We start from the raw sequence: 21,420 nt of genomic DNA on the forward strand, positions 1-21,420 counted from the left end.
GAAACAGCTCTCTTGGCTCTTCTGCAACCCTGGAGGCTCTTGGTTTTATTTCTCCAGTAACTGAGCCTCCTGTGAGCTCTTTAGGCGCTTGAATTGTGCAGTGCACCTACAGGCTCGCTCACGCTGCCCCCTGACAGGCATTGGAAAAACCCCTCCTAGTTTTGAGCTCTTTCATAAAAGAGGAATTCCTATGAGAAATTGACCTCGACACTAAAAAGGCTGGAGGTTCAATGTGCCCTCCCGTGTGCACTCTCTTAGCGGTGTTAACTAATGACTTGATTTTTCCCCTCTTTGGCTGAAGGTGAAGTTACCAAGGTCTAACTCATTTTACCATGAGATGTGAGCACACACACAGGCAGTTCCCACTAAGCACCTGATTATAGAGTAAAGCAGAAAATTGCTTCTATGTCCTTCTCCTAAGAACATGGGAGTTAGTGCAGAGCAGCTAGTGCACCGTGAATTCACACCCGTGCTTACTGTAAGCTAACGTCTGCAAGAGATAAGCCCTAAGGTAGGATGCAAACCCTACTGGGAACTCCCAGTCTCTTTGATGCTGTTTGGGATGGGCTCCTGGTCACAGCCTGTGTGGGGGTTGTGGGGAGCTGCACCTTGCTCCTGCCTTAAAATGGTGTATTCCCCCCCAGAAAGATTCAGTTTTGGTAAATTAACATTTTCTGATGAGAAACCTTCTTGCCCAAAGTTTCCTACCTATCAAGTGACAACCTTACCTTGAGCTCCTTATACGCCTCCAAGCAGCAGGCAGGATAAGGTAGGGAGCAATGGGACTGTGAGTCATGAAGGGGCCACTTGGAAATCCCTCAAAAGGCTCTGAATGGGTTGAGCCCACGGAAAGCAGAAGAAGCCGCCTCTCCTAAATCTTCTCACGGAGGCCAAGATTCGGGTCTTGGAGGAGAGGTTGTCCCCAACCTATAATCAACCCATAACTTCCCAGGAGAAGGGAGAGTTAATAACATAAGGCTCCAGGGTCCAAAGCTCAGGCTATAATTACCCGGGGACAATGGAGAGGCTGGTCCAGCAAGCTACCATTTCCCAGTGCCGCAGCCTCGCTGAGTCAGCAGCTGGAAGCAGAGTGGTGGGTGGTAATGGGGAATCGGGGTTTTGTTTCCCCACCCCACCTCCCCAGAAGTGATTTGGAGTCAATTAGAAGCTGTTTGCGGCTACTGAGATCCCAGTCCCCACTCGCTGCCGGATTGTAATGAGAGGGGTCTTCACTGAGAAGGGAGGAGGAGGATCCAAGCAGGGGGTGCAGGGATAATATGACCCCACCAGGGAGGGCACAAAGGCTTGCATGGGGCACAGGCAGGGCAGCAGCTGGAGATGTTCAGATGGGGCATGCGATGTGTGATGTCAAGGCAGAGGATGGACACGTGGAGAGAAAGCTCAGGCAGCACTTGTCAAGGCGGGCTAAGCAGGGAGCATAATCTGTCGACACTACGTCTTTACTCTGCTGGGGCTTCAAGACAGTTCAAAGGAAGCAAAAGCACCGACGTAAACTTACCCCAGACTGTACCTGGCACAAAAAGCACAGGGCGGGACACAGCATTGCAGAGCTCACTGGGGAAGTCACAGACCTGGGGTCTGTTCCCTTCCCCAGCACCCACCTGCTTGAGCTGGTGAGCTTACCACTCCCTGCCTCAGTTTCCCTGCCAGTATAACGAGGGCAGTTATCCTCATCTCTTCCGGGATGCACTGTCAGATCTACTGCCGAGTGCTGCTGTGTTCAAGTCAGGTGTTATTCTTGCTTGTACCCCGCAGAGGCTGCAGGCAGCCTGCCTTATAACCTACTTGGCTTGTTTTCCCCTGGCCCCTGGGCCTTACAAGAAACCCGATTAAAAATGAAGCCCTGCAGAAAGCAATGCCTCCAGGGGCACGGGTGATAGGAGCACCTCCATCCCATGGTGAATACCCAATGGTGGCTGCAACGAATTTCCACAGGGTAAGGAAATCTGAGGTGTTCAAGTAAAAATGGGTGGGCTGGGGCTGCACTTCCTGAGGCAAAGATGAGTTAGCAGCTCCCTAGCCAGCCAGTGCATCTCTGGAGTGAGGTCAGTTGGCCAAGCCATGGACATCACAGCTCATGGGACCATGAAGTTTCACCCGAGCTAAAAGATGTGGATGAGATACCCCACTCTTGCTCTAGGAAACTCCACACCAAAAACATACAGTCCCTTATGCATTTCACTGGAGGAAAGGCATTCAAAGAATCTCCCATGGAAACTGTCTGACCCAAGGAAGCCAGGGAGCCAAAGCATCGGAGACTTTCCACTGAAACACAGGAAGAGTTTATACAACATCAACCCAACAACGCTCCTTGGACTCAGAGTTTCCAGGAGAGGAGCTGGAGCTGCTCTCCACAGCCACATTGTCTGGGTGACCGTCTGCCTCTTCGGCCTCTCAAGTCTTGATTCAAGAATGCTGTTTGGGTGGAAAACTCTGCCGCTAAAAAAGACACGATGGATGAGAGAGGAGGTCCAGTGGGAAATAGCCCTGCCTTGTGCTGACCTTTGGATTTTTTGGAAGTCGGAGAATAGCCACAGGTTGCAGCCAGAGTGTAGCTGTCAAGCGAGGGTCAAGTCAGTTTTTCATGCACAACTGAACTAAGGTTTTTCAGCTCTTATCTGCAATATCACCCAATAACCAACCCAGCTGCCACCCTCTCTCCTCCACACCTCTCTGCTAGTGCCCCTCCACGCCACTCGTCGGCTTCCTAATAACTCTCCCGCCACCCGATTCCTGCTCTGCCAGCCGCGGCCTTCTCCCTGCTCTCGCAGCCTTGACCTGCAGCATCCACAGCTGTGCTTTCCGACCATCTACCACCCCTATCTAGGTCAAGCTTGTATTGCGTTAGGTCCTGCACACACCTATAATCAGATGCAATCGTTGCTGCAAAGGATAAGTCTTGACCGACGAGGCAGATCAATAGGAAGGCACATCCGAGCCAAGTGTCACAGGCATTTGCTTTGTGTACTTTGCTATTTCTAAATAGCCCCCCAAGTCATGCAGGTACTCCAGCCACCCTGCTTCTCTGGGGGAAGCTATTACTGAAGCAATCCAGAAGGGCTTTATTTTCAGGAGGGCATGCAGGGTAGAGTGCTGCAGGCCGGCAGACTGTCCTCTGCCTACCCCGAAAGTTATGAAGCCTTTTCTAGCTACGGGATAGCCAGAAGCATTTCATAAGCACAGGCTCCCTGATTCATAGCATGCTTTAAGGAATGAAACATTCCCCTGGCTTACACTAGGGCTGGCCGCAAGCCTGTGCCTCTTGCCCTGGTGCTCAGACCTGTGTTTCACACGGGAAAGCAATCACGAGTGGGCAGCACCCTGGGGTTTTGCATCTCATCCGGCTGTGCCAATGCAGGGCTTGCGAGGGTTTCGTACCAGCTCAGGGCAATGCTACCTCCTCAGGCACGCCGGCTTCTCACGGGAGCTCTCCCATCCAAGCACAGCTAAGGCCAACAGTGCTGAAGACGTTACGGCATGTCAGGAGCACGCCCATCCAGAGGGCTGATTTATGTTCCTCATGCTCTTTGAATCCACCTCTCCTTGCCTCTTCCTTGAGAGCGCAGCTCGTGGCTGGCGTGTCTCGAGTCAACACCCTTACAAGAATGCAGATCTCTTGGGCAGCTCGACTATCTCTTACAGACCCGGTGACTACCCTCTGCTGTTAGCTGCCGTCTCCAGATGGAAGAAAAATGTGTGGGGAGGGGCAAGGATGGGGGAAGAGGGAGCGTGCATGCGCTGCTGATTTATTTGGAAAGAGGGCACTGCTTGCCAGTGTCAACACCAGAATAGTTTCTGAATTTCAAAGAGGACAGTGAAGGCAGAGCTGGCAAGGGACAGCCTGCGTGAAGGCAAACACTCAGACATGCCAGGCAGTTGCTATTCAACCTGACATCCACAAATCCTGCTGGGCTCCACTGCAGAGTCTGGATGTGGCTAAGGGCTGTCTCTCCTCCTCTTGCTCTGACTCTTGTCTCCTTTTCCCCCCTAGCTGTACGTGCTCTGTCTGCCTGGGCGTTTATCTCAGGCTCAGGCCTTCTCTGTGCTGCAGGAAAAGTGTATGCAGGTAAGAAGCGGGCCCTGAATCCTCGATTTTCGATTCTCCCCATTAAAATATAAGTAGCGAGGTAGTTAGCCATGTTAGTTGGAAGTTCATAGCATCTGACTGGTTTTGTACCAACTCAGGGCAATGCTTCTTGGTTCACCAGCAGCACCTCCTCAAGTACGCTCCCATCCAAGTACTGCTAGGGCCAGCAGTGCTGGAGACATTACATGGCATACTGCCTTGCCTTCTTCTTTAAAACATAGCTAAGGGGATGCCATCCCAGCTGCCATGTCCCCCGGCAGGGCTAATGGAGGTTGCAGAGGTGTGCCTGATCCTCAGATGCACTACGCTAAAGGGACCCCCTTGAAAGAGAAAGGGAAGAGGCCCGACAACAAAGTCCTTCTTGCTCACGCTGTCAGAGCCATCAGGCATGAGGCTTCAGTTTGGTGACTGCAAAATTTGGGGCATCTTTGCAAGGGAAAGAAAGGAAGGATTGCCAGGAAACCAAGTAGACCACCCCCCTCTCTCCAACAGCAGCTGTGAGAGCCACACCTGCAAGGGGCACACTCGTGCACAGCTCCTGAACATAATGCCAGAGTGCAATGGAGTCACGGCATCGTTTTCAAGCACATATTGAGCCCAGAATGATTCCTGAACACCACACAGGAGCAGAAGCCCAAAGAAGATTAAAGGAGAAGGAATGGAGCTGCTAAAACCTCTACCAGAGCTGAAACTCCCTGGGCACGTGGACGACAATAGGAAGAGGCTTCGCTCTGTACGTGTAAGCAATGGCTGAAAAGGAAGAAAATCAGAAAGTAGCAGGGTCTGATGTGTTCAGTAATTCTTGGTTAACACAGGCAAAGGAAGCTTTGCCTAAGACAGGGGTGGGGAAAATGTGGCCCGGGGGGCTGGATGCAGCCTGCCAGGCCATTCTATCCGGCCTGTGGGGCCCCCCAAAAATTTAGCAAATTAATATTTATCTGCCCTGGGCTGCCCGTCATGTGGCCCTGGATGGCTTGCCAAACCTCAGTCAGTGGCCCTCTGCCCAAAATAATTACCCGCCCCCGGCCTAAGAGAAAAGAGCAAAAAGCTTCATGTCTTTATTTAAGCGAGGTACGCATTAGCTGAAGCTTACTGTAGACCACTCATAGCTATTACTCAAAAAACCAGGACGTGAAAAACACACCTCCCTACTTCAGGGTGACGGATTATTGTATTCAGTTACCAACATATTATCTGCAAATTTTCAACCCCCAGAAAGAACCAGAAGCAGTAGACATGCTCCAGAGCATCTGACAAATGCACTTTGTTTCAAAGTCCAAAGCTAGATGTTTTACACGTCAGTTGGATTAGAAAATCTTCCTGGCCTCCAAAGAAATGCGGACGGCAACCGCCAAAGTAACACTTCAGGATGAGAATAGGCAGAAAGTGATTAAGATTATTGGCACAGGATGACCAGGACAGCCTGTTCCTAGGCTCTGCCACCGATTCAGAGAGGGCTCTCAGTTCTAAATGGGATTTTGTTTCAAGGTATTCAGAGAGTGAACCAAATGATGATGCAGAAAAGTATGTTAAAAAGACTGCATAAAGGTCAGCACGCTGGCTTTAAATGAACAGCAACACTGATATATGCCATAGCCGGTCTAAGAAATGGAGACAAAACCCTTGAGCTAGAGGCAATATCTTTTATTAGACCAACTAAATAGTAGCAATTTTTTTTTCTTTCGAGAGTTTTGTTTGCCTCTATTTCTTAGACCAACCTGGCTACAGCATATGTCCCTGAAACATGGAAAATATTGTATTTAGCTGTTTGGAAATGCAAACTTCATTGCTAACCATGAAAAAAGAAATGTTCAGACACCTCCAGGGAAGAAGCCTGCCGACTCCATATATCACAGAGCAACGCTCTCACAAAAGGACTGCGAGGACCCCAGGGGGCAAAACTTCCACCCTCTACCTCCCCTGTGCATCGTGAAGTTTCTTTTCTACCTGGGAGATCTTTTACAATCTTTGAATTCTCCTCAACCTGGTTTAGACCCAAAAGCTTGCAAAGTTTTTTTCTTTTTTTGGCTACTATTTAGTTGGCCTAATAAAAGATATGGCCTCTAGCACATGAGTTTTGTTTGTCAGCAACACTGAAGAATGTATTAAGGCTTGTCTCACATGCCAAAAACAAAGGCCAAGTCAGGCAAAAGAGCTCACTGGTGGCACAGGAAATACTGGCCATCTGCAGCAAACTATTAGGTATTAGGTTTTTTTATGCAGATGGGGAAAAAACAATGTACTCATTCTGGAGCATAAATTCTTGTTTCCTCAAAATAACCGTAATGCAAGGTATTACAGATAAACAAGTCCCCGTTATCCCTCTTCCATTGGGATGGTATCAAATGGTGTCAATGTAGTAAGTGTCTGCTGAAAAATTCTGTGGATTCATACTCCGGTTTATTTCTAATAGCTTTAAGATAGAGGATAACACCAACGAAACAAAGTTCATGTCTCCAGTGTTAAACCTGACGTCAGAGGAACCGGGGATTTGCAGAAATTTAAAGACGCAAATAACGCTACGCTAAAATAGAAAAGTGACTTAGGATCTTCTGCCCTACTCAGCACTGGTGAACTGTCATAGTGTGTCCCGTTTGGGGGCATCGCGCTTCATAAACCATGTGAACAAATTGGGAAGAGTTGAGTGAAGAGCAACAAAAAAGGATAAGAGCTCAAGGAATCATGAAATATGAGGAAAAAAATGGAAGAACTGGGACTACTTGGTCTAGATGACAGAACAGGCTCCCCAGAGAGGCCGTGCAATCTCCAGCCTTGGCAGTTTTTAAGAGCAGGGTAGCCAAACGCTTGGCTGGGATAGTTTAGACCAAGATGAGCAGGACATTGGACTAGTCACCCCCCCAGCTGTGCACCAATACAGGCTGGGGGGGTGACTGGCTGGGCAGCAGCTCTGCAGAAACGGACCTGGGGGTGACAGTGGACAAGAAGCTGAACAGGAGCCGGCAGTGTGCCCTTGCTGCCAAGAAGGCTAACGGCAGACTGGGCTGCACTGGTTGGAGCATTGATTCTTCCCCTCTATTCAGCACTGGTGAGGCCGCATCTGGAGTCCTGTGTCCAGTTTTGGGCCCCCCACTACAGAAAGGATGTGGACAAACTGTAGAGTCCAGTGGAGGGCAACGAAAATGGTTCAGGGGCTGGGGGACAGGACTTAGGAGAAGCTGAGGGAACTGGCTTATTTAGTCTGCAGAAGAGAAGACGGAGAGGGGATTTAACAGCAGCCTTCAGCTCCCTGCAGGGCGGCTGCAAAGAGGACGGAGCTGGCCTGTTCTCAGTGGGGGCAGACGACAGAACAGGGAGCAATGGGCTCAAGCTGCAGCAAGGCAAGTTTAGGTTGGATATCAGGAAAAACTCTCTCACTAGGAGGGTAGTCAAACACTGAAACAGGCTACCTGAAGAGGTGGTGGGATCTCCATCCTTGGTGGTTTTTAAGACCCAGATAGACAAAGCCTTGGCTGGGAAGATGATAGTTGGGGCTGGTCCTGCTTTGAGCAGGGCGTTAGACTAGATGTGACCTCCTGAGATCCCTGCCAACCCTCATTTTCAATGATTCGAAGCTCCATGGGCAAATATAATATTCTTGCTTGCTACAATGAACAGTTTGTTTTGGGCTCTTCATGGATTCTTAGGGCCATGGCAAGAACACCAGAAAGAAGGGATTCGCTTCAACTGAGATTTTCAAAGGAAAATGAGTGAAGACAAGCCTAAGGGAGCTTGGCACCTAACTAAATGCAACTAAATCCATGTTCCTTTGAAAACCTTAGTCAGAATCCAGCTTGCTGCTGCAGCTAGGGATATATTACCAGCTGGACTTTGTTTTTCTTTCTTTCTTTTTTGTAGGAGGGAGAGGAAATGTTTGAATAATAAGTATTGTGTCCTGAATTTTTCAAAACAGCACGTGACTTGAAACCCAGGGGAAGGCAAAGCCCTGGAGCACCGAATCCGCGGCTATCTGGCAGAGAAGGCTCTACAAGGTGGGAGCAGCCTGGATTGCCTGTTCCTGTGCCGTGGATCGATAAGACTTGGCTAGCTCCAGTGTAAGCGTATTTCCCCCACAGACTTCAAAGCTGCCTTCACAGCATTATCCTCATGTCACCGGTGGACAAAGCTGGCGCACAGAGGAGGGAGCTCGTTGTAGTTGCAGAGGATTTGAGTGGAGGAATTGGACTCCCCTTCCAGAAAGGAAGGAGAGTCTAGTGGGGGGGGGGGTTAGCCTGGAGCTCAAAATAGTGACTTGTCTAAGGTCATACAGGGCAGCATTTGTCTTCTTCTGCCTCCACACCCCGTTTCTAAAACCAAGATCATCAACACTTTCCCCTATGACAGGAGTTTTTGGACGATGCCCATGTTAAAGCTTATGAGCTATCCAGAGGCTATAGTAAGGGAGGCCACAGAGAGAGAGAGAGTGCAGATTGGCACCCGGGCTTCTACCTTTGCCTTGGTTTCTCTATGGCATCCTTCACCACAGTAGCTAAGCACCAAACTGTTCCCTCCCTGCAACTGGGCAAAGGACTTCAGCTCCCAGGGCCGCCAATCTGACTCCTCTCACCAAGAGGTGAAGACAAATTCTTAGTGTTGTATGAGATCTTCGGTATGTAACTTCTGTACCTTGGATGTTGCTAGTAAATACCAGAGAGAAATATTTCTGCAATATATCTGCATGCTGAGATTGGCTGATGACCTACAGGCAAGGGCTTGCACCCTCAGGGCAGCTCTGATCTATCTCATCCTGCCGGCACACAGGTCAGAGCGGCTCCATCTCTGACGAGCTCATCGTCGTCCCTCAAAGGTTTGATACTTTTTTATTCTTTTTTTTTTTTTTAACCTGGCCTCCTGCCTCATCAGCTTTTCCTGATGAGAAACACAGGAGACCTAGCGAGACTCTGTTAAAAACAACATCCACAATTCCACTAACTCGTTAAACAGAGAGCCTGGAAACTGCCAACGCTTCGGCAAGGAGAGACGAGCGAGAGAGAGAGGGAGAGAGGAGAGAAAAAGCAGGTTATTTATAACGTCAGGCAGCGTTAGGGTCTCTTCACTCTCCTCTGCAAACTGTCTGCTGTTAGGAGGTCACTCACCAAAAAAAAAAAAAAGAGAGAAAGAAATACCACCCTGCTGAGCCTGTGACCTGCAAGCACAATATTTGATTAGGGATCTGGGGCGGGCACCAACCCTGGCAAACTGAGATGCACACACATGCTCTTTAACACAAGGAGATCAGGCAGAAGAGTGCTGAGGCTTTGGAAAAGACCCTCTTAGCCGGGTAAGTTCCTTTCTGCATTTATTTGGATTGTCTCTAACTCCGTTTATTTGCCTACCTGTGCGGCAGAGGGAAAGCAACCCCGCTCGCCACGCTGCCAGCACGACGCTGAAGCAGGGTGGCATGTGCATCACATGCCAGCAACACGGGTGGCACAGAGCTGAGCCTGGACGGCTGTTTGAATGGCTGGTGTGGGAGCAGTGGGGAAAGCAATCATCCTTACTAACCCTTTTCCCCCTTTGGCAATTTGTGAAGTTCCTGGAAGGGAGAAAGGAGATGAGATTTGTGCCAGTCTCCATGCTGCAACCTCCACCTGAGTGCCCCTTCTCCCAGGACAGGTACCTGGCTATGGTGTCAGTGTCCCATCCACACTCGGTTCTAGCACACCTAGGTTGCGATGGTCAGAAGGTGCAAATGATAAGGGCTGGATAAATCTCATGCGGGTACAGGGTGTCAATCCCAATTAGAAAGTGAAACAGGCTTGGTCAGGCTGATGGAGACAGCGTTTCAGTGTGTATGTGTGTATATATATAAAAAAACCTATATCTGGAAGGAACTCAGATACCACCATAGAAAAGGAGTTGGGTGGTGGAAATACACCGACAGCAAGGGTTCAGAAGATGGAAGAGAAGCCCCGGAAAGAGAGGGAAAAGGTGGTGTATGTCGAGGAATCAAGACAGAGACCATCCAGGAAGGCATTGCATATGGATGAAAGAGCCCCTAGGTGCCATTCTGTGTAACGGAGACTTTCCTTAAGGAACAGTGCTGCACAGGGTAGAGAGGTGTCCTTCGATCGGCGTTGCACGGGGGAAAGAGAATTTCAGCATGGGTGGAGGATGCCTGCGTGCCAGGCAGAGCTGGCACAGAAGCCGGGAGCCGTATTTTACCAGGCAAGGTGCCCCTGGAATGGGAGCAGGGGAAGCACCGATCCCCGAAGCAGCCCGTGTGCGCCAACATCTCACAGCACACTCAGAGCCTCTAATGCACCCTGTTCCATCTGCTCCATCAGCTGCCGGCACTCCCATGCGTATGGAAAAAGTGGGATAGAAAAAAAATATAAAGAGTCTGACCACAGAGGTTTCAATCCCTCTTTTCTTCCTGCATGAGCCGTGTGCCAGCTAGCCAGCTCGGGGCAGGGCAGTCGGGATCAGAGCAGCACTGTACCCTCTTTGTCTGGAGTGCTGAGATTCGCATTTAGTGTTGCAGCTATACATACCCATCCCCTGCTACAGTTTTAGCTGGTGTGCATCTCTCTGAGTCTGGGACAGTTAGGCCCAGTGCTAGCAATTCAGGGGCTCCCCATGGTAACTGATGAGTCTGAAGACAGCCCACTCCATCTGGATCCTTGGTGGTGGGGTATCTGCACTGCAGAGACAGCAGACCTGGGTTGGTGGGGTCCTACTCCAGGCACCGAATCCAAAGGGTGCATGGGGCACCAACTTTCCCACTTGCTTGTGTGTCTGGAGGCCTCTTTATTGCTTCTAGTTCAGCAGCACCAGCCAAGACTGGAGGCCCATTGGGCTGCACATACAGCTAATGAGAGACCATTCCTGCCTCTAACAGCTGAGAGTTTAAGACCAAAAAGGACAGGACATAGTATTATTGCCCCTCAAGATGCGTAAGTGAAAGATAGGGACACCGGGAGAGATTAAGAAGCGCAGCCCTGCTCACCTGCTCCCTTTCCACAAGCATCAGACTCAGAAAGGAGATGGTGAAGCTGCCCTGGGGATGCCTCCACCACTGCTCTCAAGGATGTTGGAGATGGAGACCTCCAGGGCCGCAGTGGGAGATGCCTCCTCCGCGTGGCTTCGCCACCTCGCTTCCAGGTTTGGTGCAGTCAGCACAGAGCGAGTGAGCCCACATACGCATCGCAACGTGGAGCCCAGGCCTTCCTAGCGGGAGTTCAGGGGACTTACGTCCCAAAGTCCTGCCATAAGTGAAAATGACAGCGGGGCAGACTGGGAATGCCTCTGAGACATGCAACTGGCACCGGGTTCTTTCTGGTTTGCTCCGATACCCTTCTGTAGACAGAAACCTCCCCACAAGCCAGTCCTGGCGACCATACGTGTGCATGGGCTCCAGGTTGCAGCGTGCATTGATTTCAGCCAGCCCCGGGTATGTATATCACACAGACCTCGGGGCTGGCAGGAGGCCAGAGCTTCACGCCACAGCAAAGGGGACCAGGGCAGGGAACCTTCTTGCTTGACATCGTGTTGCATGTAGTTCCAGAGTGCCGAGCGGCAGTAAGGATAACCTTAATTAAGAGACTCCCCAGACTCTCCTTCCACCCCACAGTGAAAGGAGGGAAACCCTTTGCTGCAGTATGGGTGATCCATCTTCAGCGGGGACTAGGTGCACCTATTGCACAGGCCACCACTTCTGCTTGTGAACACCAGAGTCACAGAAGTGACTCTGTGGCTCTGAATGTCCAACCTTGGATGGAGAGGTCAGCAGGGAAGCAGAATCCCCTCTCATCCCCCATTCAGAGCAGCAAAGACCATCACCTGGATAGAGCTCATCTTTGCCTGCTATTCTACACCAGGTTAATAAGTGTTAATGAAGGAAGAAAAGCCATCATCTAGGACCCTGTATGAATCACTGTCACCAACAGGATTTACCTACTTACCTTCTCAGAGAGGTGGGAAGCTTAATCCCATTTTATAGGCTGAGGCACAGGCTAGATGGTGTGACCGCAAACAAGTCACTTAAAAGAAATCTGTGACAGATGCAGGAATAAAATCAAGGTTTGCAGAGCCCCAGTCTAAAACCCTATTCTCTCAGTCGTACCTACTCTTCTAGTCAAAATATCTCCTGTTCCACTGAACCATACCTATGGGTCTCTGCATATGATGATTTGAAATAATCCCGGCAAACTGTTTCATCCCATTCATTTATTCTCCTTCATTTTCTGTTTGCAAGTTATCCACGAACAGGTGTTAATCTTTTTCTATTGGGTTTCCAATTCATAGATCTATGCTTAATGTTAATTTCTGGGTTCCACATTGACTGTCTTCCCCCCAGTTGTTGTGCTCGCCTATTAGCATGCCTGAACGAGATCCCCCTAATTCTTGAGTACTCATATGAATTGTGCAAGCTGAACTTTGCAGCACCCAGGCTTTTCAACGTGTGCTCATTAAAAATAAGCTTGAACTTGTTGAGTCTGATTCCACACGCGTTGCAAACAGTCGGAACGCTCCATTTTTCTGCTGATGAGATGAGCAAAAGTGAGCTGGCGAAATGCTGCAGGAATGTGTGTTGTAAATGAGTAGGACTGACGAGTCTGTTGAGCGCAATCCATCCTGCAGCTGCCACACGGCTCCTTTTGGATTGGTAATGGAGAGCTGTATCGATTAAGATTGTAATCAGCCACGGCAAACTAATTGAGTGCGGTCAATTTGGTCTCCTGAGCCTTCTCCTAAAGATTAACTCCTATTACAGAGAAGTCGCTTCAAGCACTTGCTATTCACAGAGTGTCCTCTGCAATACCCAGCTGGCTATTTTAAAAAATAAAATAAAATCACATTGCATTTTTTCTGCTGCCTTAGTGGATGACTCTCAAACAGCTTCCAGGATGCACATGCGAAGAGGCTCCTGGTACAAAGCCGTACAAAGCTCCATTTGCAGTGTGCCAGGCATCGGACTGGGAGTCATGAGTCCTAGGCTTTGCTCCCCACTGGGTGACTGTGTGCAAATCCCCTCCCACCTCTGTTTCCTCTTCTTTTGTGCACCTCGTCTAAATGCCCTGTAAGCTCTTTAGGGCAAGGAGTTTGTCTCTTAATACATGCTGCAGCTAGCACCAAAGATCCAAATCTCAGTTGGCGCCCCTGCATCCTACACCGTAAAAATCCTGCATTAAAAATTTCACTGGAAGGTATGTTCGTGCACGGCAAACTAAAGGGTTGAGAATTGGCAGCTGTTACTAGAGCAAATGTTTACAGACACATTCTTGGAAAGCTGGATTAATCCTATCTGTTGCAGTAGCACTAGATCCTCAGTGATCTGATAATAACTTCCAGCTCTTAAATAGCCCTTTATTTACCGGTACATCTCAAAATGCTTTACCATGGTGGCCCATTTTACAGATAGAAACACTGAGATAAAGTGAGGGGGTCTGGTTGGCCCCCACTCACCCAGAAGACCAGGTGAAGATCTCAGTCTGCCCACTGCTCTGTCCATTCAGCTCCACAACCTCCCATCAGCTTCCTATTTTACTTGTGCCTGACCTAATAAATGCTCCTGTTCCCCCCCCCCGCCCCTTTCTCCTTCCATACAGATTCCTTGAGGTTCAACACAATGCACTGGGTTGCTATCCTGATAGTGGCTGGGATCTGCAGGGTCTCACAGGCCCAGGATTATTATGATGAAGATCTATGGATGCAGTATGTACTTCGGCAAGCCCGGATACCTTCTTACAACTACGTGCCCTACTACGAGGATGAAGGCCCCCCGTACTATTATGCTCCAGGGGAAATGTCCGTAGCAGAACCCGCCCCTGAGTCTGTGCAGCCCGTTTCCAGGCAGTGCCCCCAGGAATGCGAGTGTCCGCCCAACCTCTCCTCCGCGATGTACTGTGACAGTCGCAACCTGAGGTATCTGCCCTTTGTGCCTTCCAGGATGAAGTATGTCTACTTCCAGAACAACCAGATCACCTCCATCCAAGAGGCAGCATTTGACAATGCCACAAACCTGGAATGGATCGCGCTGCACGGCAACCAGATCAGCAACGAGAAGATGGGCAAGAAGATCTTTGCCAAGCTCAAGAACCTGGAGAGGTTGTATCTGAACAACAACAACCTGACCAAGATGCCCGGCCCCCTGCCTAGGTCCCTGAGAGAGCTCCACCTGGATTACAATCAGATCACCAAGATCCCAGCCAACGCTCTGGAAGGCTTGGAGAACCTCACCGCCCTGTACCTTAGTCACAACCAGATCTATGAAATAGCAGCATCCTTCAAGGGGTTAAAGTCCTTGATCCTGGTTGATTTGAGCTACAACCACCTCAGGAAGGTCCCAGATGGTCTCCCGATCGCTCTGGAACAGCTCTACCTAGAACATAACTACATCAACACGATCCCAGATGAGTATTTCAAGGTGTCCCCCAAGCTGCTCTATGTCCGCCTGGCCCACAACACCCTGACGAACGAGGGACTCGCTTCCAACGCCTTCAACAGCAGCAGCATTCTTGAGCTGGATCTGTCTTACAACAGGTTCCAGAAGATCCCCCGGGTTAGCACCCAGCTCGAGAACCTCTACCTTCAAGGCAACCAAATCAATGGTGAGTACCACCCTGGCATTGAACTTGCGACGCAGACAGGGTAGCGCATGATCCAGTGCTCAGTGCGAGGGCAGGAAACGGGAGGGCGATGAGTCAGATGCCTTTGCTGGCCGCCAGAGGCTGGTTTGAGCATGGAGACTGGGATGTAGAGCCTGGGATTTCGGTCCTGTCGCTGCCACGGAGTTCTTGGGTGGCCTTTGGCAATCACTTCCCCTCCCTGTGCCTCCGTTTCTTCCATCTGTGATGATATCTTCATAAAGTGCTTGGAGATCCTTGGCTGAATGGTGCTGTTGTAATGGCACTTGTACTCGACATTATGGAAGCTAATCAGAAGAGTCGTACACGAGTAGCTACGCCTGGTGTATTTGAATATAGTTAGTAAACACATTTATTTGGACCCATTTGGTTCCTTTGTATTAGTGTAGCTATTTAAGGAAGCTTCAACAGAAAGAAAGTCGCTCTTCTTACGGCAGGTGAGAGACAATATTCTGCTTCTCCTTATGGTGGTGTATAAGACAGTAACCCCAGGGATGTTCATTTAATTCCCTACGCAAGGATATAAGTGATGGTGAAAGTGAAATGCCGGGCCCAATTCTGTCCCCACAGACGTGGGTATCAATCAGGAGTGACTCCACTGAAGTCAGTGGCATGGATAAGTGCCAACAGACCCGCTGGCTGCAACTTTGCTAGGGAAGAAGGTGTAAGCGGTGCAAGTCACACCTGGCATTGACACCTGCTGGGTGTCTGCTCCCAGCAGGGCTATATTTGGCCCCGGGAGCATGGAGCATAGTGTTGGTGCACTGAAGTGCCTATGTGCCCAGGGGGAAAGGCCAAGTCAGTATGAGCTTTCCGTGTACCCCCATCTTCTAGCACAGGCCATCATTTACATCCATAGGAACTGCACTACGTGATGCCCGGATGCATTTGGCACCGGGGGGGCGGGGCGGGGGGCGCATCTGTCTCATCTGAGTTTCTGCCTACTCTCATGTCTCACGTATCTGTCCCTGTATGGCTCCCTCGCTGCTTGACATTGCTGGCAGGGGTGTCAAAACAGTGATGCTCCCGGGTCCTGGGGTGCTGGAGAGCCACCGCTCCCCTCCTCCACAGCCTGGCGCTGCCAGCACACATCACTGTTACAGCCCGCTGATCAGAGCTGCTGCCTGCCCCTCCTGGCAGTCTCCTTGGCAGAGGAACTGCATCCATTTACACTAGCTCCGACACCGGCGTGGGCTGATCTGGGGCGTCCTGCGGGATAGCGACAATAAAACCTCAGCAAGCGTCTGAGAAGGAGGCGGCTCCCTCCCGCTGGGGTAGCAGGATCTCTGATGGGGTCAGACAGGGTGGGGGCCCCCCCAGACTGCAGGTACCAGTGGCTGCGCTATGAGAGGATCACTTGCTGGTAACTCCATGTGTCTGCTCCGTTTGGAGTGATCAGCAAATGATTGCCATGTGGAGCAGGCCCCGAGCCATCCGTTCCCAGTCCAAACAGTCCTCCAGCCAGTGGTTCCCTATTCGCAGTTCCCCACTTCGGGGATCTTCCGGGGGTTGTAATGGATGCTGCGGGCTTGCTCGGTCCTACCTTGACGGCAGGCGTCTCTCTGCTTCCTCTTCGTTAACGCCAGGCTCCGTCACACTGGCGACACGAGGAGGAAAGCAGAGCCAAGGAGCCTGCTTCTAGAGCCATCGCTTAGCACATCTGACGAGACCCCAGGAGCCGTGCGAGTCCCGGTCAGATCATTCCCTCCCGCCTGTCGCCTGTGAGTTTGACATGGCCCCTTTACCGGGCAGGACTTCTGTTTGCTGCTAGTGACACCTGCGGAGGCAGCACTGTCTGGTTCAAAAGTCTCCGTGACTGATGTGTCTTTGGCTCATAGAGGCACTGACTGGCCAGGAACCAGCTTTCATTAGTGGAAGCTGCGCACGGGGGCTGAGACGGGAGACTGCAACCCTGAGCTGTGGCTGGCACTGGCTAGTTACTAGCAAAGCTCCTGGAAGAAGAGTCTTTAGCCCAAGGCAGCGTCTGACCCACCCTGCAGGGCCCTAAAACTAGGACACAAAAGTTTCTGGCATCATCGATGGCTCTCTTTAGAAAGGCCCAACCAAAAGGACATATGGGAAGAAGAAAGACATGCCTTTCTCTCTCTTCCCATGTTTACTGGGATGCACCGAACTTCTTGCATCCATAGCTCTTGAAATTTCTCCAGCTTGGCATCATTTGGGAGTGCAGCCTTTGGCTGATTTATTCTTCAACTTTGAATTATCCGAAGTAATGTAATGGGAGGATGCTGGCACACTGGAAAGTCTTAGGTCAGCGTCTAGATTGCTCTGTAAGACATTCTGCACACAGGAGCAACTCTCCTGCTCAGACATTGGTCCCCTCTCAAAAGAGAATGGAAACATTGCAAGGGAGATCCCAGAATTATTAATGGCATGTACGTGCAGGCTGTAAAAATGGCTGGTAGGGAACAGGGAACCTTTCAGTTTGCGGTGACCTTTAGAAACCAACCTGAGTCAGTCGCTGAGCAAGCTTTGTCCTGGAGGATGCTCGGCAGACTCAAGGTTTTCATCTTATTCCCTTGCCTAAAGGTCCCCACAAAGATTGGGACCCAATTGGGGGATGGGCTGTACAGACTCTCTCTCGAAGAGTTTCCAGTCCAAATAGACAAGGCAGGCAAAGGAGAGGGTGGCTGAGCTGGGATTAAAACCAGATCTCTTGTGTCCCAGTGTACAGCCTCCCATTTCTGTACCCAGTCTCTGAGATGGCTTCTTCTGAGGCTGCTGATGACTCGGAGCCAGGTTGTCCGGACAAACTGCTACCTACACAACCGACTTTTTGTCTGACCTTGATCAGTCACTCGTGACGTGGGGATAGGAGCACTGACCTCCCCCTGGTATTCTACAAGGACAGCGAGGGGCTCGGACACTTCTGTAACGGGGACCATCTTAGGATAGACACTAGAAAAAGTCCCTCCGGGTTACTGCTAGTGACACCACTAGCAAAAAAGCTTGCGGCACCATTTCCTGCGCTCCACAGTTTTAGCTCCAGAAACTGCCATGTGGCATCTTCTTCCAGGACCTATATTCTCTCAAAGGAGAAAACAAAACAGAACAGACTCTTTTTTTTTTTTCAAAAAAACCCGAAACAGCTGGAAAAATCCATTCCCACTTTGCTCACCCATCAAGCCCCGAGGTCACGATCTTCGTTAAGCAGCGGTGGTGTCACAGGACTGTGAGCAGCTCGCTACATTGTGTGCACTCTTTTAATTAAGTGTTAGTGATGCCGTCAGCTGTGGCAGAGGAGACACGCAGCCCCACGCTGGGGAAGTGATGGATAGCTGAGACAGGAGCCAGTTTCCAAATGTTTGCTTTAAAAAAAAAAAATGCACTTGCTAAATGTGTCCACAGATGCCATTAAATTGTTCTGGATCTCAAGCTGCTCTGCTTATTCATTCATTTTTACTGCAGGTTTTGCATTTGACCTTTCAAGTTTAACGAGTTGTGCAGAAAGCCCCTGCTTCTTCCTTCTTGCCCCCTGTAGTGAGCAAGGGACGCAGCGGATCAAGGGAATCAGTGTTCAGGGTTTGTAATACATACATATCTGGCCTCTGCTGAGCCTTTACGATAGTGGTGGTGGTCCCTCCGAGGCTGACAAAGTCTTCCCTATACCACACCTCAGTTGAAGAATAGTATTAGGTCTTTGTCTGCTGCCTTTTCATCCGGGGATCACAAACGACTTTACAAAGCCAATAATTTAAACCGAGGTAACGTGGCCCAGCCGACAGGAAACAGAACTGGGAAGATACGGATTGTGGCTTGAATCTTGGCTCTGCCTTGTACGGCCTGGGGCAGGTCATTCCCCCTGAATTTCCTGTCTCAGCCTTTGTCCAGTCTGCTCAGCCTGAGAGGCGTTTGAGGCAGGAATCTCTCTTATTACAGGTATGTACAGAACCCAGGACATCAGGGCACCACCGTATTAGAAGCAATAGGGTAGGGCTGTATTACTTTCCTGGTGTTGCACCTGGGCAAGAGAGGGGCAAAGTGATTTGACCAAGTTGCACAGTGAAACAGTAGCAGAGGCAGGAAGAGCATGCATGAATCCTGTGTCCCAGGTCCCTGGCTCTAACCACTGGGCAATGCTTTAGCAAATCCACATATGAGTTTCTATTAGCACTGAAAGTGCTGGCAGGAGAGTCCAGGCCCATTCCCTCCACCTGCCTCCTGACTCTCACTGTACTGCTGGAATTTACCTCTGAACAGCCATCACCTCCCTGCCCCTCCAGCTTTGCACAGGGAAAAGCTGTGCTAAGGAGTTCTCTTTGTTCTCCTCCTCCCCCAGGTATTTCTTGCACATCTCCCAAGTCCTGGAGTGTTGCTGCCCCCTGGCTGCTCACTCCTGTCCCAGAGCCTGCAGAGGAAGCTGGGCCCTGCCACCTTCCCCTGTGCCCGAAAGCTTGCAAAGAACATTTTTTCCAGCTCCTCGGTGTAAGATATCACCTCTAGCCAAAGAACCTTGTCCGCCTATGTCCTTAGAGCAACACAGCTACAACCAAATCTCCCACCCTCCTCTGAAACATGCACCCCCACCCCAGTGACCCACCTGGGGCTTGTCAGGGTTGCCAAATACTTTATAATAGCTGAGCTGGGAGCACAGCACCCGTAACTGTCCTCAGAGGGATCTTGCTGAAGACAAGGAGATAGACCCACCTGTGACCTCCGATACATCTGGTTTCACCCCATTAATACAAACAGGGGGTCTGAATCACTCCTCTGTGATAGCAGTCATGCTCCATTGACATCAGCAGGGCTACTCCTAAAGCACGCCAGAAAAAGTGAGAGTTGTCCCCATCTCATGCCTGGTCCACAAAAAAGCTTATTATTGATATGAGCTAGAAGAATTACTTCTTTTGCTCAAGGGGTAAGGACTTATGGTCAGGATTTTCTGCAACGACCTGTGATACTGGTTGCCCTAGTTGAAAGGGGTCTGATTTTCACAGGGTTTGGGCTCAGCACTCTGAAATCCAGTTCTCAAGCCCCCCAAAATCATTATGCATTTTTGAGGACAGTGACTTTGTTGAAAACAATCTGCACGCAAGCCCTGCCTGTGACCCAAGTGAATGTGCTGTGGGTGAGTGGTTCTTAGCAGTTTGCTCTAGGCAGTAAGCCATTGCAGTAGCATGCACCATACTAATAAATGCACGTTACGGCTTATTACCAATGGTATGAATCTAGCTAAGACAACCTGCTAGATGGATCTGGGCTCCGGCTGTCTCAGCTCTCCGTCTTCTTCTCTCCCCACAGAATTCTCCATCAGCAGCTTCTGCACAGTCGTGGATGTCATGAACTATTCCAGGCTCCAGGTCTTACGACTGGATGGGAACGAGATCCAGCGCAACGCGATGCCCCCCGATGCACCACTCTGCCTGCGGCGGGCTAGTGTCATTGAGATTTAACCCCAAGCCCTGGATCCCTGGCCTCTCCCCCTGTCCTCAGGTCAATGCCACCCCAGATCCAGTGACCCATGCTGGGCGAAGGCCTTCAGTCTCATTTTAACGCTGCTTGATGGTTTGATTTGGCTTCTGCAATAGCATAATATGGGTGTCAATAGCAGCCTACGCAGGGGTTCCTCGCCTGCTCTGGAGGGTTGATTCATTGACTGCGCTCACTAGGTGCTGCCCCTTCTAGTCTAACTGGGCTCCACCAGCGTGGGACGAGGTCTCCGCTTCGTCCTGCAAAACCCCAGTGGTTCTCTCACTAACTGAACAATCAGTTCTCTTCCTTCTCAACCTTGTCTGTCTGCACCTGTCTCCCACTGGCACAACTGGGCTGGGTGGAGCAGGATTCCTGGTGGCCCACTTCAACACACTCTGGAAAGTTGGGTTCCAGCTGGGACGGCTTTGGCGCTTATGCTCTGCACAGGAGGGACTCTGAGAGGATAGGATTAAACCCAATTTTAAGAAAAGGAGTAGTGCAGAAAAGCAGAACAGGGAAGCAAGAGGCACCCACAGAGAGATTGAAAGACAAAAAGAGAAGGAGGGAGGGAGAAAAAAAATCTAACAGAAAACCAGATGGGCCAGAACCTCCCCACTGTACAGGGCTGTCGCTGCTTTGATATCAGCGGAGTCAGGCGCATTCACACCCGTCGAGGGACTTATTCTTTAATTCTCATATTTTGGTTCCCTCTGCTTAAGGCAGCTAAATTGTTGGGTTACACTGTCCCCAAAGTGCACTGCAGGCTTCCACGTAGCTGGCAAGATGGAGGGGGTGATGCTGGATGGTGAATTGCCCTCGTGGGAAACGGGGAAGAGAATTTGAGAGCCCAAAACAGAGCAACATGTTTCCTTGGTACATTTTTGAGCCCCGTCTTTTTCATCCACCCTCAAAACACTGCTAAACCAAGAGGGCCTATTGGTAGATGATATCCTCACGGCAATATCTACCATTCGGGTGTTGCCAGCTGGATTGCAAGCTGGAGATCCATTAAGCTCCTCTTTTGATCCTTAATGGAGCTTAATGGATCCTCTTAAGATCCTCTTTTATGTTACGGCCTCTTTGAACCACAAGAACAGCATGAAGTGGCCCTAAAGCAAGTATAACCCCATCAACTGCAAGTGAAAATCATCCCCACTTTTTAACGATCCAGGCCCAGTCACCACTCCTGATCTCAGTGACAGTGGTGCAAAATCAGTAGCCCCTGCTCCCCACCATGGTGAAACTCATAGGATTATAAAACCTTCCTGCTTCTACACACAGGCCAGTGATTTA

General features: G+C 50.2%; 1 protein-coding gene across 2 annotated transcripts; it reads left to right on the plus strand.

The window, feature by feature from the left end:
- The first annotated feature begins 7,685 nt into the window (after window positions 1–7,685).
- Window positions 7,686–20,670, plus strand: FMOD (fibromodulin). Of its 2 annotated transcripts, none has more exons than XM_019546626.1 (3): window positions 7,686–8,912; window positions 13,657–14,658; window positions 19,957–20,670. In XM_019546626.1, the coding sequence occupies exons 2-3, from the start codon at window positions 13,677–13,679 to the stop codon at window positions 20,106–20,108; spliced, it is 1,134 nt and encodes a 377-aa protein (XP_019402171.1). In that variant the 5' UTR covers window positions 7,686–8,912; window positions 13,657–13,676; the 3' UTR covers window positions 20,109–20,670. The 2 variants fall into 2 exon arrangements, with proteins under 2 accessions (XP_019402171.1, XP_019402170.1); XM_019546625.1 differs by lacking the exon at window positions 7,686–8,912 and adding an exon at window positions 8,920–9,386.
- Window positions 20,671–21,420: the final 750 nt, after the last annotated feature.

The sequence above is a fragment of the Crocodylus porosus genome, unplaced genomic scaffold (genome assembly GCF_001723895.1).
Source record: "Crocodylus porosus isolate Cpor-Errol unplaced genomic scaffold, CroPor_comp1, whole genome shotgun sequence".
NCBI classification, from domain to species: domain Eukaryota; kingdom Metazoa; phylum Chordata; order Crocodylia; family Crocodylidae; genus Crocodylus; species Crocodylus porosus.

Bases quoted from the DNA above. Each gene is read 5' to 3' on its own strand.
- FMOD (XM_019546626.1), top strand. From the start codon at position 13,677: ATGCACTGGGTTGCTATCCTGATAGTGGCTGGGATCTGCAGGGTCTCA. The intron at 14,659-19,956 runs GTGAGTACCACC...CTCTCCCCACAG, and splicing joins TCAAGGCAACCAAATCAATG to AATTCTCCATCAGCAGCTTC.